Genomic DNA, 22,382 nt, shown 5'->3' on the forward strand with positions numbered 1-22,382 from the left:
GTTTGAATGTCAGATTGTCTATTTGGCTCTTGTCTCTTCATCAGGAAGGCTTGAAATTTCTCTATTTCATTAAATATCCACTTTCCCCCTGAAGGACTATACTCAGTTTTGCTGGGTAGGTGATTCTTGGTTGTAATTCTAGCTCCTTTGCCCTCTGAAATACCATATTTAAAGCCCACTGATCCTTTAATGTAGAAGCTGCTAAATCTTGTATGATTCTAACTGTGGCTCCATAATAATTGAGTTGTTTCTTTTTGGCTACTTGAAAATTTTCTCCTTTACTTGGGAGTTCTGGCATTTGGTTATAATATTCCTGGGAGTTTTCGATTGTGATCTCTTTCAGGAGATGTTTGATGGATTCTTTCAATTTCCACTTTACTTTCTCATTCTAGGATATGAGGGCAGTTTTCCTTGACAATTTCTTGAAATATGGTATCTAGGGTCTTCTTTTGATCATGTTTTTCAGATAGTTCAATAATTATTAAGTTATCTCTCCTCAATCTGTTTTCTAGTCCAGATGTTTTTTTTTCCAATTAGATATTTCACAATATCTTCATTTTTTTCATTCTTTTGATTTTGTTTTATTGTTTCTTGATATCCCATGGACTCATTAGCTACCACTTGCCTAATTCTAATTTTTAAGGAATTTTTTCTTTAATGAGTTTTTGTACCTCTTTTACCATTTGGCTAATTGTGTTTTTTAAGGCGTTATTTTCTTCAGTATTTTTTGTACCTCCTCTACTGAGCTATTAATTGTCTTTTCATAATTTTCTCTCTTAGGTTACATTTCTTTACCTAATTTTTCCTCTACCACTCTTACTTGATTTTGAAAAATAATTTTAGCTCTTCCAGGAATTCTTATTGGGCTTCTGTCCAATTCACGTTTTTTTTTCTTTGAGAATTTGCTTGCAGTTGTTTTAACTTCATTGTCTTCTTTTGAGTTTGTATCTTGATCTTCCCTGTGACTACTGTAGATTTTTATGGATAGGTTCTTTTTTTGTTGTTAGCTTATGTTTCCACCCTATTTCTTGATTTGGAACTTTATGTTAATGTTGGGCCCTATTCCTGGCGTGGGAGGAGGGGCACTATTTCAAGCTTCAGGCTTTTTTTTACAATGCCATTTTCAGAGCTAGTTCTGAGGGCTTGGAAGTTTTTGGTGCTTCCAAGACAGTGTGATCTGGGGAGAGGTGTGATCTCTGCTTTCTTCACGTGTACTCTGAATTACTTCATGAGTACTTCAAAAGTACATTTGTACTTTCCTTCATTCTTCTTGTCCATTTTTTCTTCCTTCCCCAGGAAGGGTCCCTGATCCCTTGGTATTATAATTGATACTGCTCCTCAGGGTCTCATCTTTTCCTGGGACTGAAAACAGTACTGTTCCTCTGGGTCCCTCTTATTTTGGGACCAGAAGTATTATTGCCTTTTAAGGTTTCCACTCCTTGACTGAAAGTGCTCCTCTCTGACCTTGAGCTATGACCCAGAAGTGGGTGTGGGTATAGACAATGGAATTGGTAAACAATATCTGGCACTGGATATAGTGCTAGCACGTGGGTCCACTATAATCTCTTTCTGACTAGTTTTCAGGTCCCTTTACTATCTCTGGCTTTAGGACACCCACAGCTACTGTTGCTTCTGTCACCACCACCTAGTCCCACCATTGGTATTTCATCCATGTGGGCTCTGGGCCAACCTCCTCCCCCACATTATAGAACTATGTCTAACTTCCTTTGTTGTCTTGGGCTGGAAGAATGTCTCACTCTGATCTTTTCGATGGTTCTGCCACTCAAAAATTTGATTTGAGGCATTATATTAAATTTGTCTGGAGGGGAATGTTGGGAGAACTCAGATGAGCAGTTTCTTTACTCTGTCATCGTGGCTCCATTCCCAGAAGTTCTTGAAGGATGTATAGACTCAGGAGAGAACTTTGTATTCTTGAAGGACTAGTCATGCTTAGAGAGTATCGCCACTGAAACACGGCCCACAAGGCGATGAATGTATCCACCACACCAACCCACAAAGATTCTTTATTAAGACATGAAAGAGTCGCAGAGGTGTTATAATGGATCCTCATGGTATTAAAGTCATTTATTTTAGCTGACTTGTTCCTTTCCTTCCTTTATTTTAGATTCTAGTCTCACATTCCACCTTAGCAATTCTGTATAGGTCTGGGATATCATCAGCCTTGAGGTAAGATTTTTCCCCCAGGATCAAAGCTTCTTAAATATTTCTTACGTTTGTTTGTGGCAGATAAGATGCAGGTCTTAGCCTATCAACTACCAACAGTCAACAACTTAACTGCAGCCAACAAGCAATGGAAAGGGCATGGAGAGATAATCTCCAATCCCCATTTTACTCAATATTGTCAGGATATATTGTCTCAATGCCGAACATTTTTTAACACACAAAAAAAATGCGGGAAAAAGAGTTCAAATAAGAGATTTCACTTCTCACCATTCAACTCCAATGCCACCTATGATGGCAAAGTTCTGAATATTTAATGCAGCTAGGTGGCACAGTGATAGAGAGCTGGACCTGGAGTGAAGGAGACCTGAGTTTGAATCCTGAATCAAACATTTACCAGGTATGTAATATTGAGCAAGTCACTTAACCACTATTTTCCTCAGTTTCCTCAAATGTAAAATAAAGATAATAGACTCTACCTATCAGGATTGTTGTGACTATCAATTGAGATATTTATAAAATGCTTAGCACAGTGCTAGACACACTGTATGCATTATGGAAATGTTGTTGCTGTTGTTGTTTAGCTGATTCAAGTTTCCAGTTTTCTTGTACATGTGAAATCATGGAGAAAAAGCCTGAATCTCAGAGAACTATACACATAAAGTAAGAAGAGACTTCAGAGGCCATTGAACCTAGTCTGCACCTTAATATGAATTCCATTTACAGCAGAGTCAAGTTCCTATTCAGTCTTTGCTTGAAGACCTCTAGTAAAGAACTTCTAAAGCATTCCAATCAATTATAGATAAATATCAGGAAGTACACGTGTGTGTGTGTGTGTGTGTGTGTGTGTGTGTGTTCTGTATGTCACTCCTGCATTTGACTCTAATTTTTCTTCTATTTGCTCCTACTTCTGGCTTCTGGGGCCAAATAAAACAAGCTGAATCCCCCTTCCACATGACATCACAAATGGCCTTAAACACAGCCCTCATGTCCTCCCAAGTCATCTTTTCAAAGACTGACCATCCCCAAGTCCTTCAATTGTCTTTCATATGACATGATTTTGAGGTCCTACCCCATCTGTATGCTCTTCAGATTATCAGTAGAATGGCCATAAGTTAATTACATATTCTGAATGTGATCTGACCAGGAACAGCACAAGCTTCCCTTTTATTTTAAAGTTAAGATTATATTAACTTTCTTTTTTGGCTGCCATATCATTTCATGGAGAAATATCTTAAGACCCTTTCTCCATCAAAATATTAAAGTTTATATGAATTTAAGTATGAAAATCAGTAAATTTTAACCTTATCTTTTCTTCCTCCTTTGTTTTAACTCTGATAGGTTATGTAAAATTAGGGACTTGAAAAATATGATCTCTAAGGTCTCTTATAGTTTTACTAATACTTCTCAATTTTCCCCTCATTCTCACATGAATATATGTCCTTACATAGGTAGGAGCAATTCAGAGAAAAAAATCCATGTGATAGAATTCATCCAAATTATTACTGCTTCTGATATTTATGTCTAATATTATGTGTTAATGCTATTGCTAATATTTCATCAAATCATAATTGGAAAGAAGTATGTTTTTTGTCCAGAAGTATGAATTTCTCTATATAACACCTTAATTATGCTCATGTTTGGGTGGAGAAAGAGGAAGAAGAAAGACAAAAAAGGGGAAAGAAGAAGGGAAAGGGGAAAGAAAGACAAGAAATAGGAGCAAGAGTAGAAGAAAGTAGAGGAGGAAGGGGAGGAAAAAGAAGAAAAGGCAAGAAAAGCAATAGCAAATACTCAAGTTCAACTTGATTGGACAAGAATCCCTTCAAGAAAGTCTATTTCACAATTCATAAAATTCAAGGCAAAATCACTTCCCTTCAGAATCAAAGGGCTCCAAGACCTTTTTTGAACTAATACATTTCACAGCTGGTCTTGAAAACTCCACTGAGATGAGGTAGATACTTATCACAACAGCACTGGAGGAATCAGCAAATATAAGCTCACCAAAAGAGGCCAATTAATATTATTTTATGTGGAGATCTAATTTCAGAAAATGCATTAAAAGTAAATCGCCATGCTACTCAATTCAACAGCATTAGCATGCAGCCCTGGTTAGCAGCTTCTTCTCTGTGCAAATATTCTTCCTTTTCCATTTTCATGAAATACCTTTGGCCTATTTTGAAATGCTAAGCTCCAAGTTCCTAAATGTTTCAACTGCTTTCAGATCCTAATAGTAGACAGGACTTAGAGTAGCTTTACTATATAGATTCTCTGCTTGCGGTATATAGATGTTACTCATTTACCTCTTGGCAGCATTATGTTGAAAAGAAAGATGCCGACGTTAGATGTTAGGAGCATCACCACAAATTCATTTCAAGGAGAGATGCTAGAGTTACAGGATGGAGAAGTTTGGATGTTGCCAGCCTGGGAGTGTATGTGCTTTGCCTTCCCAAGAGGTATGAAAAAACTTGTCAAATGAATATGGAAAAGTTTATATTTTATTTTTTTAAATTAATACCAACTGAGGAAGCTTCAAAATTTTAGTGTATCACATTCTTACTTTTCATTTCTTATGTGTAGATGCATAGTCAACTATAAAATTTAATTCATTTCATTTCAAATAGGCATTGTCAAAAGGCTTACTGAGAGCCAGTGTATCTGGGGACCACTAAACATTGGGAATACCTGGTGTAGCTGATATAAAGCAGGTCTTGGCACCAAGAAGACCTACATTCAAGTTCTGCTTGGGATGTAAACTAGCCTTGCAGTATGAATAAGTGACTTTATACTGGTTCCAAAGGCAAAACTCGCTGACTGTTACAAACAAGATGCTGAACTGCACCACTTGATGTAATTTCATATTGGGGGATCCATACGCCCATGAGATCAAAGGTTTGGGGGTGGTCAGTGGGGCATTTTTTCCAATGGAAAGATGGAAAGCAAAGGACAACTCAATCCCCTTCATCACCTCAATGTATGTAGCAAATGTCAGATAATACAATAGAAGCTAAAGCTGTGAGAGAACCTGGCTACCAGAAGTTATAAGAACCCAGATAGTGAGACCTACATTAATCAAACTTGCAGCTCTGATAAAATTGCCCAAACCGTGGACCTACCTCTGCAGACGGTTCCATTGCCCACATATCCAGGCTTGCAGGTGCAGCTGTGTCCCCTGACAGTATTAGTGCAGATTGCATTGTCATCACAGGTGTGTTGGGCGCTACCACATTCATCATGCTCTAGAAAAGAGACAATGAACTGGTTTTTAGACTAGGAGTTAGACAGTGGCCAGGTGAGTTAGAATTAATGAAAAAAGGAGATCTTTGCCAACATCCATTTGCCAAGTATTTCAGTCACAGACTGCAGAATAAACAACCAAAATGGCATAAATGAAAAGATACACAAAAGTCCTCAATGGTAAGGCGACCACGTTATCCCACCTGGTCTACTCACAGGATGAATAATATTGTTCATTTCAACCATAGAGTAGAAATGGAGAAAAGAGGTCACAGATTGCCCACCTACTGCAAAAGGCTATTGTGCAAATACTATTGATGAATCCCTTTCTATAATCCTGGCCATAGGGAAAGATAATAAGCACTGGGCTGTGACTTAAGGAACTGGAGAGGGATATAATGCCAAAGATTCATTTTAAAATCCATCAGCAGCTCAACCCTAATTTTCAATATAATCCATTTTCATAGGGTTTAGAATTCAGACTCTGGGTTGATGCCTGAGAAGCAATAACATGCTAACAATCACACCATTAAATATTTAAATACGCCATCATTCAAAACCTATAGTACTGAGGAGCAATTTTTTTTAAATGCCAGAATTCAAAACCAGAAACATTAAAAAAGACCAATCTCAGTCCAATGCTAATTCATCTGTTCTATATATCCACAATAATGAACCCTTAAACAGGTATTCCATAGCTCAAGCTATACATGAGCATTGGGGATAAATTAGCTTCCTTTCCAGACCTTTTTACAATGCAAACAATCATGGTGGCTTGCACAGAATCTAAATATGAGCTAACATAATTGGCATGTAGCTTAAGTTTTTAACAATGGGCCAGTTAAAAATTTCATTTCTTGGAATTTAAAAAGAAAAGAAACATATATAGGTATAGATACATGGATGGATAGATAGATAGATAGATAGATACACAGTGAGAGAGAAAGAGAGACAGAGACAGAGACAGAGACAGAGACAGAGACAGAGAAACCGAAAGACAGACAACCAGTTGAAGTGGAGCTTGGAGTTATTTGAGTTGAGCAGGTGCTGAGGGATGGAAGGACACAGAAGACACTCTTTGGTGTTGGATGGAGTGGGTCTTCGTAGTCTTGCCAGCAGGAATTGGCCCATGGCCCAGGGAGTCTGACAGAAGCTGTTTAATACAATTCAATTAGCTTGCATCTAGCACCAGATGTGTGCTCAGCCCTAGGGATACAGAGACAACAACAAAACAGCCCCTGCCCTCAAGAAGCTTATATTTCATAGCAATACAAATTGAGTTCCACAACTCCAGAGGGTAAGGAAGTACAGTGAGGGTAGGGATCAGGGAAGCAGACCTTTGTTAGACGTACTCTAGGACAAAGCCCATGTTAATTATAGCTCTGAAAAAGAGAAAGAAACTATTTGGGTGTTGAAGCAAGAGTCAAAATTCTAACTAGAAACCCCAAAGCAGTTGCATTAATTACATATGTAAACACAATCTATTAGGTGAATGGACTAAAACCCCTTGGAATAACCCTCTGCTTCATTAATTTTTATTTTAAACATCCTCATAGGACTAATAACAGTAAAGATTAAATCCATAAGACAGGTTTGTTTTGATTACACAGCATGTGTGTCTGATAAAGGCAAATCCCACCTTTGCAGATAAGTATCAGGATAACTCCGAAGGGTGTTAGTGGACTTAAGTACAATGGGAATCAAGGGAGTGTAAGGGTGGCAACCTAAAGAACTAAGCTGTATTAAAGGCTGCATTGAGAGAGGTCTCATAATCAGAACAAGTGAGGTACTAAGTCTAGCCAACTCTACTATGGTAATAATATATGCAGAGGGTTATGTGGAGTTTGGTGTATGGCATTTTAGGAAAGACATTGACAAACAGGACAAACTCAGAAAAGGGATACCATAACAAGAATATTCAAGACTATAGGATTGTAGGATCAACAAATTATAAAGTCCACATCTAGAAAGGACTGAGAGCTCATCTCTTCCAATCCATTTTACAAATAGGAGACTAGGGATCAGAGAGATTCAGTGGCTTGCCTAAAGTAGTATCAAATATGGAATTTAACCCCAGGTCTTCTGACTTCAGAAATCTGGCCAAAGGGTCTGGGAAAGTTTTATCTGGAGAGGAAAGCACAAGGATTGATCACTGTTTTTGCACATAAGAATGGCTCATACTGAACAGAGATTAGAATTGATCTACTTGGCTCCAGAGGACAGAAAAATGAGTAGAAGTAACAAAGAATTCGATTTGGGCTTACCATGGTGGTGGATAGGGACAGCGGGGGGAGGGGTTCCTAAAGGAAGGATAGGCTGCCTTGGTAGGTCTTGGGTTTGCCATTCCCAGAGGCCTACAGGTCGAGATTGGAAGGCTGCTTTTCAGAAGGTTGTATAGAGGATTCTAGTTCATATGTACTTTGGACTAACTGGAATCAGAGGTCTTTTCTGACACATAGCTCCTGCGATTCTGTTAAATGTCATTATCTCAGGATGAAACCAAGCAGAGCTGCTTCAGGTCAAAAAATGTGCAAGCCCAAGGTGAGAGGGCAGAGGGTGATAATGGGCACACATGCCCACAGTGTTTGACAAAGTCATCTTTTGCCATTGGGAACTTCCAGAGTGTCAGAGGGTCTTGAGTTCAAGAGAAACAGAGAGTAATAGAATATTAGTGCTAGAAAAGATGTTAGAGAACATCTATCCCAAGTCCCTTGTTTGACCAATTAGCATCACTGAGGCCTCAAGAGACTGTGGAGGCAATTCAGAAAAACCAGCTGAACCCATGCTAGATGAGATAACAGTGGTGTTATAAAATCTTCACAGAAAAAAAAAAAGAGTCATGCAAAAGGTACCAGAAGGGATGGAGAAAGCAGAGGGAACTGAAAGAACGATGAAAGGCACCTAACAGGTCCAATCCCTCCGTTTGAAGATGAGGAAACTATGGCACAGAGAAGTTAAATGACTTATCCAGGGACACACAACTGGAAGTGTTTGAATCACCATTTCAATCCAGGTCCTCCTCACTCCAAGTCAAGCAGGCTATGGCCCATAGCATGCTGCTTCTCATGAAGGGAAATGGGTTTATTGAGCAGATAGTCGCAGCTTAGTAAAAAACAAACAAACAAAAAACACCTAAATATGAACCAGCAATATAGTGTTGTGACTAAAAGGATGGATTCATCCATCCATCCATTCATTCTCCAAGTTATTTATAAAGCAGGTTTATTCAGGAGGAAAGGTGAGTGGCTTATTGAATAATCAGCCTTGAAGCCAGTTAGACCTGAGTTCATGCCCTAGCTCCAACAGATACTGGGCAAGTAACTCTAGGCAAATCATTTAATATTTCAATGCTCCAAGCATCTTTCTAGTTTTGGAGAGCAGGTGATGATTTCAGTCAGCCAATAAGCCTTTTTAAATACCCGTGCTGTGTGCCAGGCACTGTATTAAGTGCTGCAGATACAAAGAAAGACGAAAGAGAGCCCTTGTTCTCAAGGAGCTCATGGGCTAACATGGGAGACAACATGCAAACAGAAGGCAGAGATAAGGAAGGAGAGTGTTCCAGACATGGGGAACAGCCAGCTAGCTGCCTATAAGAGAAGCAACTGAAGAACCTTACCAGATGCAGGGAATCTTTTCCATTTGAAACTACTCAAGACGTCCACCATCATTGTGGTGACACCTTTGGTAGACATCTACCTCCTAGTTTTATGTCATACTTGATGATACTCAGAGTTTTTGAAGAGAAAATTAGGATTGCATTTTTCAAGGAATCTTAAATAAGTCAAAACATACACGCAAAATAATTGGAGATATGCTCTTTCAGAACTTGTATTACTTGGACTTTTTCAGTTAATTGTATGACTCTCAACATGTGGTCTGCCGTACAAGATTTTCTTGAGATGCATGTGCATCTTTATTAGGAAAATTTCTACCGCTTAACTAGACTATAATATTAATATTTGATTCATACAACATCAACATGATTTTAAATAGATTTTTTTAAATCTTTCTAAGCACATCTTTTGTACAGTGTGATTTTTAGGTATGAATGTATGTGACACTTGGTCAGAGGTTTTGATTTCTGAATCTCTATATCATTTATATTTACATAATTTATATGTATGATCATCTTTATATCATGCATATTAATGATATTTTCTTATCATGTTATGCATATTAATGGTATTCGTTCTTATTATCATGTCAATTATTTTCCTAATGTTGAACTATCCTTGTATTTCTTATATAAATCTAATCAATCTTACAGAAATTTTTAAAACCGATTGTTGCACTTTTGTTATTGTTGGGTTGTGGGCTTTTTTATCCAAGATTTAATATTAAAATTTTAAAGTAATGTTTGTTGGTGACATTGATCTACAGTTTTTTTTTCTTTGCTTTATCCTTCCCTTTTTACATGTTAGGACTATATCATAATATGCATGTACTACAGACCTTTATACTGAATATTTTATATAGGTGAGAAAGTATATTTATGAACTAATAGTTTTTATAGGTCTCCTGATAGCCCTTTGGGGGTAATGTTTTTGACATATGAAGATATTACAAAACAAAACATGTGGTATGCTTAATGAAATTGCACGTTACTGTGTACATACATGTTATTTCTCCTGATAAAATGTAACCTTCTTGACATTAGTAACTATTTCACTGTTGTCTTTGTCTCTCCAGCACCTAGCATAGAGCTTGAGGCACTCTGAAAATGCTAACTGAATGATTAATTGCTTATGCAGATCATGATTTTTCCCTATTGTTTTGGTATCTTCCCTTCTCTGAAATATCTTGTTAAGCAGTCCCTCAATGCTTTCAAGTACGTTGGGAGGTCCATCCCCTCCTGCCCAATTTCTCTGTCTCAATGTTATTTCTCTTTTTTTTTCAGGAAAAAAAAGTTCTTGTTGTCCCAATGTGGAAATACATGTCTCACTGATGAAAATAGAACCTTACAGAGAGAGTGACTAATTTAGTGCAGTGTTATATCTTTTTGTTTTCTTCTTTCTTCTGCCACCTACGAATACTTTTAGGATTATATGAGTCATTTAGGTCACACTTTCTCCAAACTTGTTTTCCATTCTTTTACAGCACAATGTTATCTGTAGCCTTCCTTCAGCCTCTTCCCATGTGTATGACAAATGACTTTGTATTATAATCTGACAATTGCACTTGGCGGCCATCTTTACTTGGCAAGGAGATCATGCATTTGCTGGCTAACACAATTTCTGTGCTCTTTTGGCTCCCTTTTAATAATAATAGCTAGCATTTATATAGTTCATACCATGTGCCAGGTATTGTGATAAGTACTTTACAATGATCTCATTTGATATTCATAATAATCCTGAGAGGTAGGTGCTATTATTATCCCCATTTTACTGTTAAGGAATATGAAGCAAACGGAGATTTAGTGACTTGCCCAGTGCCACATTTATCTGAGGCTGGATTTGAACCCAGTTCTCCCTGAATTCAAATCTAGCATTCTATCCACTGCCCTATATACCTCCTTTTGTGGTTATTCCACTACATTGGTTAAATTTTTGCCAGGACTGGTGATGAATGAATTTGTTATATTTTCATTTTTGCATATCCTACTTTTAGACACTGATGGCTCATTGGAACAGGCTGAGTGGAAACTTCTCAATTAATCACAATACACACCTTCTTATCTTTAGCTTTTCTTGGACTTTATGTTGATTTTACCTTTGACTCTAACTAGGTTGATGACCTAACTATACATAAACTACTAAGCTCATTATGATTCTGACATCAATAATCATTTCCTTTATACCAAAATAGAGCGAATTTCTTTGTTATTTGTGAATGTGATGTTGATAGGGATTCACAGTTTCCTACATCCTTTGATTATTTTCCAAAAGAAAGTATTCATGATATGCAGTTATGAAGCTTCTGAGGATACTGTAAGTCTTTAGTATCATTCATATATTCCAACAGATTTTCACCATCTTCACTTTTGTCTACTTTGGCATTAGTGTCACCAAGTCTAAAAGTATATATTAACTTGATTTGGAGGATACAATTGATTTCTTTTATAGCTTTTTTCAATTAGTAAGCATAGCATTTCTTAATTTCTGTATTCTTTAGAATAGATATTGGTGCATGGGCTGTTAACTGTCGTTAGGCTGTTCTTTTTTTCCCCCCTTTATACTCATCAGGAGTACCATATTATGAGCAAATAGTGGTAGTGGACCCTTATTCTGATACCCTATCAGTGAATTAGAATGCCAGTATTATGTATGCATTCACTCATACAATGCACTTAACTCTAACTTCAGTGCTAGGCACTAAATGTAGCTTTAGTGCTAAAGATGTTCAATATACATCAGATATACCATGGCTGCTCCCCAGCTGACTTCCCATTTGATTAGCAACCAATAGAACACTAACAACATGGAAAGAGAAAAACCCAGGTCTTCTGGACAGCCACAGGTGTACTTCTGCCCATACATTATACCATTACCTACATTCACCTCAAGAAGAAATGCATCAAAAATAACTTTATAGGGGCACCTAGGTGGTACACTGGCCCTGGAGGACCTGAGTTCAAATCTGACCTCAGATACTAGCTGTGTGACCCTGGGCAAATCACTTACCCCTGATTGCCTCAAAAAATGACTTTAAAGCCAGTATACCAGAAAACAGCAAATAAAATCACATGCATACTCCTTTTTTAATACCTTGGCTAGATCCTACAGCATCTATGGAAATGGTGGCATTAGCCCTCCCAATGCAGCTCTACTTATCTCTTCTGTCCCCCTTGCCCTACTGGGTCCCTATATTTTCCACACAATTAATACAAGCACATCTTAATCGCCCTTCTCCACCCCACCCTGCACCCCCCAGCACAAACACCACATCAGAATTCTCTTAAAGGCAGCAACCCTGTCTCCTGTATTTTTGCATTTCCTTTAGCATCATCACATAAAGGAGTGGAGTGGGGTTGGAGGATAAAGGGATAGGACAGGGCAGTATGTTATTTCTAAGACAAGCAAGGACCTTAAAATTCTCACTTCCTTATTTTATAGATGAGCAGATTGATCCCAAAGATGACTGATTTGCCCAAGGTAATCGAGTACTCCATTTTTTTTTTTTTTGCCTTTATACTATGCTATGTAGGTAATCAATTAAGAATGAATGGATTAACACAAACTCTTGAAAAGATGCATTAATGATACCACTGAAGTACTTCTTCAATTCTGAATAGTCCTGTCTTTGTTAAATTTACTTTGGGGTTCTCCTATGTAGCTCCTGCTAATCAGCCCCAAGAGTATGGGACTGTAAGCTACAAAGACCCCCTAAAAACATGTTATTTCCTTGTTTTTATATTCAAATGGCCTGATAAATACTACACTAGATGAATTTCTGAATGGGCCAGCAGTCTATTATAAAAGAGCCAGTGGGAACCTCCAAAGACAACCAATAAGAAAGAGAGGGCATGTTTTCAAAGTCCTAGAGCAATACTTTAAATGCTACACACCTTTCCTAAAAAGAAGACTGACAGCATGAAGCTTTTCCAACTGTAGGCAGGCCTGAACACATCAAAAAAGAATCCATTTGAATAGTTCCTTACATGCCAATATCCTGGAGCTAGTCTGAACACAGACGTGTGTGACTGGCTCCTTCTTTCCACTCATGAGTCCTAAGGAAATTGAATCAACCTGTCCAACAGGGAGGCCAGTACTAATTGGCATTATCTCAGTAACCAACCGTTTTCTTAAGTGGTCCATCCAGAACCCTGTAGAGCTGACTGAAACTGTGACTCTTACTAGCTACAGAGACAAAGTCCCTGGGCTGAGATGCCTTGATAATGAATGACTTCTTGCATTCCTAGACCACATCACAGTTTCTGAAGTGGTCTCAAACACAGTGTTATCATGTTTGATTTTTACAACATTCCTCTGAGGTCAGCAGGGGACGGGTTCTAATTCCCCATTGCAAAAAAAAGTAATAATTGCAAAGAATCATCATTTGAAAGCTGAAAGGAGCCTTAGAGATCACCTACGGGGAGGATTATAGATTTAGAGCTGGAAAGGACCTTGTACAGAAGTGATATCAAACTCAAATAGAAACGGGGTTGGGGGGAATAATCCACACATAAGAATCCCTCTGGGCCTCATTGATTTAGTTTTAATAGGTAATATTACCTCTGTTTTATTGTATTTTTATTTTTTTTACATATTTCCCAATTACATTTTAATCTCATTCAGGTGACACTTGGGAGTGTTGCATCCTCATGCAGTCTGTGTGCTTAGCACTTCTGTTGCAGATCATTAGTCCAATGTCTCATTTTTCAGGTGAGGAAAGAGAGTGGAAGAAAGGTTAAATGACTTGCTGAGGTCAACAGAATTCAAACTTTGACTACTTGACAACCAAGAACAACAAGAATACAAAAGAGCCTGGACATTATATTTCAAGAAATAATAAAACTGCCCATGTCTCTTATAATCAGAGGGAATGGTGGATATAATAAGAATTCATCAGTTACTCCCTAAAAGAATCCACAAAATGAAAACTCCTAGGAATATCACAGCCAGAATCCAAGACTTGCAGGTCAAAGAAAAAAACACTTCAAGGAGTCAGAAAGAAAGAATTCAAGTATCATGGAATCACTGTCAGCATTACACATCATTTAACAGCCATCACTCTAAGCGAGTGAAGAAGTTGGAATATGATTTTCCAGAAGGCAAAGAAGATACCTATATCTATATATAGATATAGATACATATACATATACATATATATACATACAGATATATATGTATGTATACATACACACACACATATATGTATATGTATATATGAAACAGAAGACTTTCGAGCCTTCCTGATATAAAGACCAGAGCTGCATAGAAATTTTGAAGTGCAAAGACAGGAGGCAAGAGAAACATAAAAGGGTAAAAAAAATAATTACTCATAAAAGACTAAACAAGGAAAAACTACTTATAATCTAATATGAGGAAATGGCATATGCGTCCTCTTTGAACCCTATCATCATCAGGGGTGACAGAGAGAATCTAATTAGAAAAGGCTTGGGAAGGATTTTAGTATGTTATGACAATCCCAAAAGAACAGAAATGGAAGAGAGGAGAATATACTAGAGGAAGGCAGAGGAAGGTAAAGGGAAATTATCTCACGTAATCAGGGTACACAAGTAGATATCAATACAAACAAGAGGAAAAGAGTGGGAAGAGGGGAGACATAGTATCTCATCTGAACTGGTCAAAGGAGGGAAGTATATATACACAAAGAGCAGGGCACAGAAATACATTTCACTCCATGGGGAAGTAGGAGAGAGAAGGGAATTCTTGGGAGAATAGATTAAGGGGGAGGGAGGATTAGTCCTCCTAAGGAAATAAAAAAAAAACCCTTTTAAGGATGTACAGATGTTTTTGTAGATCTTTTTGTGGTGCAAAAACATTAGAAATGGAAAAATGTACATAAATTGAGGAATTGCTGGACTAGTATGGTATATAAATATAATGGAATGCTATCGTGCTATAAGAAATGATGAGGTTTTAGAGAAATCTGAGAAAACTTGTATGAAATGAAGTGAGCAGAACCAAGAGAACAATTTATACAATGATATTAAAATTGCAAAGACAGACAACTTTGAAAGAAATATAGGAACTCTGGTCAACACAATAGCCAACCACGATTCCAGAGGATGAATGATGGGACATAATACCTACCTCTTGATATAGAAGGGGAAGACTCAGAGTGCAGATTTAGACATTTTTTTGACATGGTCACTGCAGAAATGTGCTTTGCTTAACAATACAAATTTGTAATAGGGGTTTTGTTTTTTCTTCTTTCTCATTTGGGGGGGGTAGTAGATATGTGGGAGGGACAGGAGAGAAAAGTGGACTTTTTCTGATTGAAAAAAAATGAAATTAAGAGAGTTAACCAGATGATCTCTTAGGCCTCGACCTAACCTATCACTGGCCAGTGATTCCATAAAAATGAGACCATTCCCTGAGGAACTAAGAGACTCCTCGATAACCTACGTAGAGAGCAATGAAGCCCCACAGAAAGACACTGTTCTCTCAGGTACATGACGAAACAGCCAAGCCACAAGGCAGAGAGACTAGGTAGGGCACTACATTCATATCCAAGAGGGGAGGGACAAGTCTCATAATTTGCAGGGCCAGATGCCTTTAGCTCTTCTAGTTCACCAGGCATTTCTATGGTGATCATAATCTGGGCTTAGTGCCAGTACTCTGGACAACATCACCTAAATGAAACTACCTGCTATAGAGAGATGTTAAACAACAGTGGGGAGGTCCTAGCCTTTGTTTTTAAAATGTCAACGCTCTGGATCCAGTTTTCTAGGCCAGATTGAAAGGCAGGGCTGCCTAGTTTTATATTTTATTTTATTTTATTTTTGGTTGCCTAGTTTTGATCCCAGCTTTTCAGTCCATATAGTTGAGGCTACAGAGAGTGGTCTACTGCTCCTAGGTAAATCAGTGGAGCAACCAAAGCTGGTGTACATCTGTTATCCAGTACATCGAGAGCATTGCCTGAGTGGGTACCACATGCATGGTGCTAACATTCCACAGTCATCGGGATGAGCCCACAAAAGTAAGGGAAGCTTATTCAATAGAACACAAATTGAGCAAAAAGACAACAAATAGTAAAAGACCCAGAGAGAAGACCTGGGTTCAAATTTCACCTTTGATGCTTACTATATGTGTGACTTTGGGCAAGCACTTAATCTCCCTGGTCTTTGCTTTCCTCATGTGAAAAATGAGGGGACTGGATAAAACGGCCTCTGAGGTTGCTTCCATCTCTGGATCTATGAACCTTTCAATTGATGAAAATGGAAGCATTTAGACAAGTCCTAGACAAAATTCCTGCCTCACATCTTAAAAAGAACTGGATTAATAAGCAGTTTCACTATCAGCCCTACACCTTATATTGTCATTACTTTCCAAAGGCATAAAAGATCACATGATATTGCCAAAAAGGAGAAAAACCTTAGAGATAGCCATGCAGATTCATAGACCAATGGAATAGCTTCATAGGGGACTTTAAATGGCATTTTTTCCTAAAATAAAAATTAATAAATGCCCTTCTACACTGCAAATATACAGGATGACATCCAAATGACAACTTAGCCCATCAAAACCAAAGCCAAATTAGTATTGAGTATCTGTGGTCCCAAGGACCATTAGGCAACAGCAGCAAAGTAGAACGAGCACTGGTTTGGGTAACAGATGGCCTGTTGCCAAAATCCCAACTCTCAGTAAGTCAATGAACGTTATTAAGTGCCTACCACATGCCAACTAGTACTATGAGTTGAGGATAGGAAAGAAGATAAGAGGTAGTTCCTACTCTCAAGGAACTCATAGTCTAATGGGGGATAGAGTATGCAAATAACTTTATACAAAGAAGCAACACACATGATAAATTGGAAGAAAAATCAATGGAGGAAAGGCACTAGAATTAATTAATATCTATGTGAATTTGGACAAGTCATTTTGCCTCTCTTTTCCTCAGGTCCTTCATCATAAATGAGGGACTGGACAAGAAGGGTTTTCTTGGCCTTTGTTTCTGTCATATGAGAGTAACTGTCAAGCATTTAGCATAGTGAGCATTTCCTTCCTCTCCTTCATAGACCCCTCTGGCAATCCAGTGAAGCCTATGGAATCCTATTCAGAATAAGATGTTGGGGCAGCTAAGTGACGCATTGGATAGAGCAACAGCCCTGGATTCAGGAGGACCTGAGTTCAAATCCGGCCTCAGACACATCACACTTACTAGCTGTGTGACCCTGGGCAAGTCACTTAACCCCATTGCATAACCCCCCACCCCCCAAAAAAACAAAACCAAAACCAAAAAAAGAAAACAAACAGAATAAGATGTTGATTTATTGTTAACTTGTAATTGAAGGACATACTAAATTTTAGTTAGAGGTTAGTGGAAAAAATGTGTGTCCGTATGTGTGTGTGTGTGTGTGTATATATATACGTATATATACACATACATATATATGTGTATGTATGTGTATATATGTATGCATGCATGCATGCATGCATGTATGTATGTATCCCTGGAAATCTATTAAGGATCTCTAGACTAGTTGAATTTCTAAGGTCATTTACATCTCTAACTTTCTATGTCATGTGTTCTAATTTACGCATTAGACATACTGCTGAAACTGGAAAGGCTGGCCCTGAATTTGACATTCAGGTCCCACAGCTGGGTGATGTCAAACAGGGAACTAATAAATAAGTAATTGAAAATTATACTAAGAAAGCCTTTTTTGGGGGGAAGCAGTACTTTGGTGCTAGAATGGAAGGTAATCTAAGCAATTAGACACAGGTCAGGGTGATCGTCATCTTGTATCTCTTGACTAATCATTCATGTGAGGTAGAACAGTGGGGGTGGGCACTGCATTCTTCATCAGAGAGCACTACAAGGCAGGTTTATATGTGTTCTGCAAGGAGTTAGGGGTAGGGCTGTAGAGAGCTGTAGGCTCCAAGTTACCATTCCTTTGAGCAGGACACGTGTAAAGAAATTTCTAAGCCACTGATGTACAGCAACCATTGATAAATGCCCTGGACATCATATCAAAGGAAATTAAGTATCAGTTATCGAATCAACTTCCTATATTCTTCATGTGCAGAGTATAAGACATAAGTTTACTCCTTGTGGGACCCTGGATCATTAGAACAAAAAGATTTTTATGGAGTTTTTGGGGAGGCAATGAGGATTAAATGACTTGCCCAGGGTCATACAGCTAGTAAGTGTCTGAGGCCAGATTTGAACTCAGGTCCTCCCAGGGCTAGTTGTTCTATCCACTGTGCCACCTAGCTACCCCAGGATTTTTATGTTCTGATCCTACCTACTTAGATGGATATGGGTGAAGGGATTGGGAGGAGTTGCATCAGCATTCTGGAAGAAACTAGTGCCAATTTTGAAAGTTGAGCTATTTTGAATATCATTAATATATCAATGATCTATTATTCTACTGGTATGGAAATGACCACCAACCATACCAATCACAACCCATCTGAAACTTACTGGGTAATTCCTAAAGAGTTACATGAAATTCATAGAAGTTAAATGATTTGCCCATGTTCACACAGTGTCTGAGGTGGAATTCAAACCTGGGGCTCTCTGACTCCAAGTCTATCCTTCTATTCAACATCCCATAATGCTGCTCATTTGATTAATACCATACTTGATTTTTTTGGGGGGGAAGTGTAATGATCTAAAGATAGCTTATTGAAAATAGTTTCTTCCCATGATGGGAAATAATGAACCAGAGTGTGACCCTAACAAGCAAAATAGGGAAAGAAAAAATGCCACAACAACCAACTAGACATAGTGTGTCATCTATGATAGATTTCAAAATCAGTGATGACGATCAAAACAGCAAGAACAACAACGGAAATTTGTTGGTAGTGATTCCAACATAGATAGACAGACAGACAGACAGACAGACAGACAGACAGAGGTAGATATTTAGATACACACACACATACACACATGTAAGCATTCTGTGCTGCCAACACAACACACACAAACACACACATATATACACACACACATTGATACAGATACGGATATATGTCAGCAGTACTACCAAAAAATTTCCATTCCTGTTATTGTTATTGTAATTATCATCATTAATAATGTGTGTGTGTGTGTGTGTGTGTGTGTGTGTGTGTGTGTGGAGAGATAGACAGACATGTGAGGCATCATAGCTTAATGGTCCGATCAGGACTTGGAGCTAGGAAGCCTTGGATTCAAATCCTGCCCATGACCCCTACTGGCTCTGTTACCTTGGTCAAGTCATTTAATCTTTTAGGACTCTTAGCCACTCTTTAAGACTTTTAAGTTGCAGAGAAGATGTTACTCTGCCTTAGAAGAGGGACTTTCCTCATCCTAGAGTCCCCTATACCGATCAAATCACAATTCCAGGTCCAAATGTAAAGTATACAAAGTGCGTACTTTGTACTGTGCATGCCCTCAGGCTGTATAATACTGACAAATGCTGTGCAAAGGAACACAAAAAGGGGTCTTGAGTGAAAAAAGTTTGAGAAGCCCTAATCTAGATAGCTAAGGTCTCTCTGACTTATGAAATAATCTATCAAGAAGCTGAAATTGTCAAAAGACCGCCAATTATATAAGATGGATCATGGAGCAAACATGTTCATCAAAGTAGTTACCATGTATGTAGATTAGATTCCCTAATTTAAAACTACACAAAAGAACAGAAGCTCTTTAGTTTAGGAAGTCTCAGCTCAATCAAATAGTGAATATCCTAGCTCACCCAAGAAATGTATTCTCAGTTACCTGTGGGGGAAAGAGCACTGGAAATGACAAAATCTGTTGAGGGGCTGGCTTTCCCCCACATGCCTGTAATTCCTAGGAATACCTCTACTCTTCACTCATGGTTTCCTATTCTATTTCTTTGTCTCTATGCTTCTCTGATTCTTTACCAATTGAGGCTCACATTTCCTTCATATAGCTTCATGTGGCATCAAGAGTCAGAGGTCTCTCACCCAATCAAGATTCTAGGTGATGCAGCGGATAGAGCACCGGCACTGGATTCAGAAGGACCTGATTTCAAATCTGGCCTCAGACACATAATACTTACTAGCTGTGTGACCCTGGGCAAGTCACTTAACCCTATTGCCTAACCAAAAAAAAAAAGTCACTTCTCCTTAGTCATAAATTTTGTCCACTACTGTCTTTGAAGGAACCACCTATGCCCTACTTAGTTGGAGTATTACATACATTCACCATCTCAGTTGAGCCACTGAATCAGATCAAGGTCATGGAAATGAGTGATAACCTTCAAACCTGCACCAGAAAAAAAAACAAAACACTAGACAGGAATTCATAGTGGGAAGCAATACTGTACCAGGGAAACAGTTTCCTCTTTTTATACTTTTCTCTGGGTATAAATGAAAGCAACAACAGAAGGTTCAGTCCTTGGGAGGTCTATACAATGGCCTGGCATGGCAAAATGCCCCTGGTATTATAGGTTGGGAGACTTTGAGTGTCTTCAAGTGCTAACCGTAAGTCTTTTTTTGGTACCAGTCACAATATGCCTTCACTGGAGCATCTTTCAAGGACAAATGTGGGGAAGGTGACAAAAATGGGCTCACTAGAAATGGCAATGTGAGCATAATGGTATGACCTGAACCTCTGTATCTCTTTCCAAAAGAAAACTGAATTTAAAAAATTGAGCGTAGTTATAGAAATCATTCCTTCTAAAAATGCAGACCTTAGAGAATTTCAGATAAGAAAAGCAAAAATTTTTGCCAATGTAGGACAGAATCACATGTGTCTAAGCATCAGATGTTTACGTGTTTCTTTGCTCTACAGAAAGCAAATGCAGCAGACTCACTGTCCAAAACCTCTCCTCTATCTCCTCTCAAAAAAAATCCCATAAATACATCAAATGAAGTGATTTCTTATCTGTGAAAGCTTCTGGAATTTAGGAACTTTTCAAAAGCTTGACTGAAAGCTACCCAACATGTCAGGGCTACAAGGATTTCTGAAATGCTTCTATTTCATATTTATTACAGAAGGACTTTTTTTTCTTCCTTAAAAGACTTCTTCTTTTACTTTATTGCCTGTTCACTGCCTGTGGCAGGGAAATTGGTTGGCTCCAAAATGCAACCAATTTTTCTAATACTTGCTGATTTGATTTTAAAGATGTTTGCAACAAAATGTTCTTGCCTTTGTAGCAGTCCCACCGAACATTCCCAGAACACAGTACAAGTGAGTTTCATCTTAGGCAAATAGTTGGCTCTTGAAATTTACCATATGCTAATGGATTACATGATGATATCAAATATACTTTATCTAACATGTCAAAAGACAGAAAAATTTTGCTTACCAAAGTGGATATGGGGCCAGTCTTGAAGGAAGACCTAGATTTATAATCCCCATTCACCTCTAACGTGTATTAACTGTGTCACTAGGGGCAAATCACTGTAACTTCCCCATTCGCCAGATAAGTCTCTAAATTGTAAAGTTACAGAGGAGTTGATGTTGTGTCAGTAAAGGGAGTTTCCACACTGGAAAGTCCCCAGTGTAATGAAATCATAGGTCCAGAACCAAAAAAAATAAAAAAGATAAAAAAAATAATCATTCAAGTTGCATCGTTCATTAGGTTTCAGTTTCCTTATAAGTAAAAGGGAAAGCTTAGACTAGCCCAAGCATTCTTCACCTCTTTTTTGTAATTCATGAACCCCTTTGATAATCTATGGACCCATTCTAAGAATGATATTTTTCTTTTTTTTTTCTCTCAAGAACTTTGTTTAGCATTTTATTTTTCCCAGTTACATGAAAAAATAATGTTTAACATTCATTTTAAAATTCTGAGTTCCAAATTCTGTCCCTTCCTTCCCAACACCTTTGATTGAGAAGGCAAGCAATTTGATATAGATTATATATGTATACTCATGCAAAACATATTCATAATAGTCACATTGTGAAAGAAAACATCGACAAAAAAAACTCAAGAAAAAGCAAAAGAAAAGTATGCTTCCATCTGTAATCAGATACCACCAGTTATTTCTCTGGGGGTAGACAGCATTTTTCATCCTAACTTTTTCAGAGTTGTCTTGGATTGTTATATGCTGAGAATAGTTAAGTCATTCACAGCTGATCATCTCACAATATTGCTGCTACTTTGTACACAGTACATTTCACTTTGCATCAGCCCATGCCAGTCTTTCCAAGTTTCTCTGACAGCATCATGCTCATCAGATATTTTTCAATATATAACAAAGAACTTACAGGGTTAGAAATGAAACAAATTATCATAAACCAGAGTTATCTATGTATGTATGTATATATATATATATATATATGCACACATATACCTGTGTGTCTGTATGTGTGTGTGTGAGTGCGTGCGTGTGTGTGTGCGTGTGTGTGTGTGTGTGTGTGTGTGTGTGTGTGTGTGTGTGTGTGTG

At 38.0% G+C, this 22,382-nt stretch overlaps 1 protein-coding gene across 1 annotated transcript in view; it reads right to left on the reverse strand.

Annotated features, from left to right (window-relative positions):
- The window catches only part of NELL1 (neural EGFL like 1), an 845,852-nt gene that overhangs the window by 304,876 nt on the left and 518,594 nt on the right, over positions 1-22,382 (reverse strand). The window contains exon 14 of the mRNA XM_027852558.1: positions 5,295-5,417. Within this exon, the coding sequence (XP_027708359.1) occupies positions 5,295-5,417 (123 nt within the window). The remainder of the gene's footprint in view (positions 1-5,294; positions 5,418-22,382) is intronic.

Source organism: Vombatus ursinus, unplaced genomic scaffold, assembly GCF_900497805.2.
Source record: "Vombatus ursinus unplaced genomic scaffold, bare-nosed wombat genome assembly UNPS02009770.1, whole genome shotgun sequence".
In the NCBI taxonomy this organism is placed as follows: domain Eukaryota; kingdom Metazoa; phylum Chordata; class Mammalia; order Diprotodontia; family Vombatidae; genus Vombatus; species Vombatus ursinus.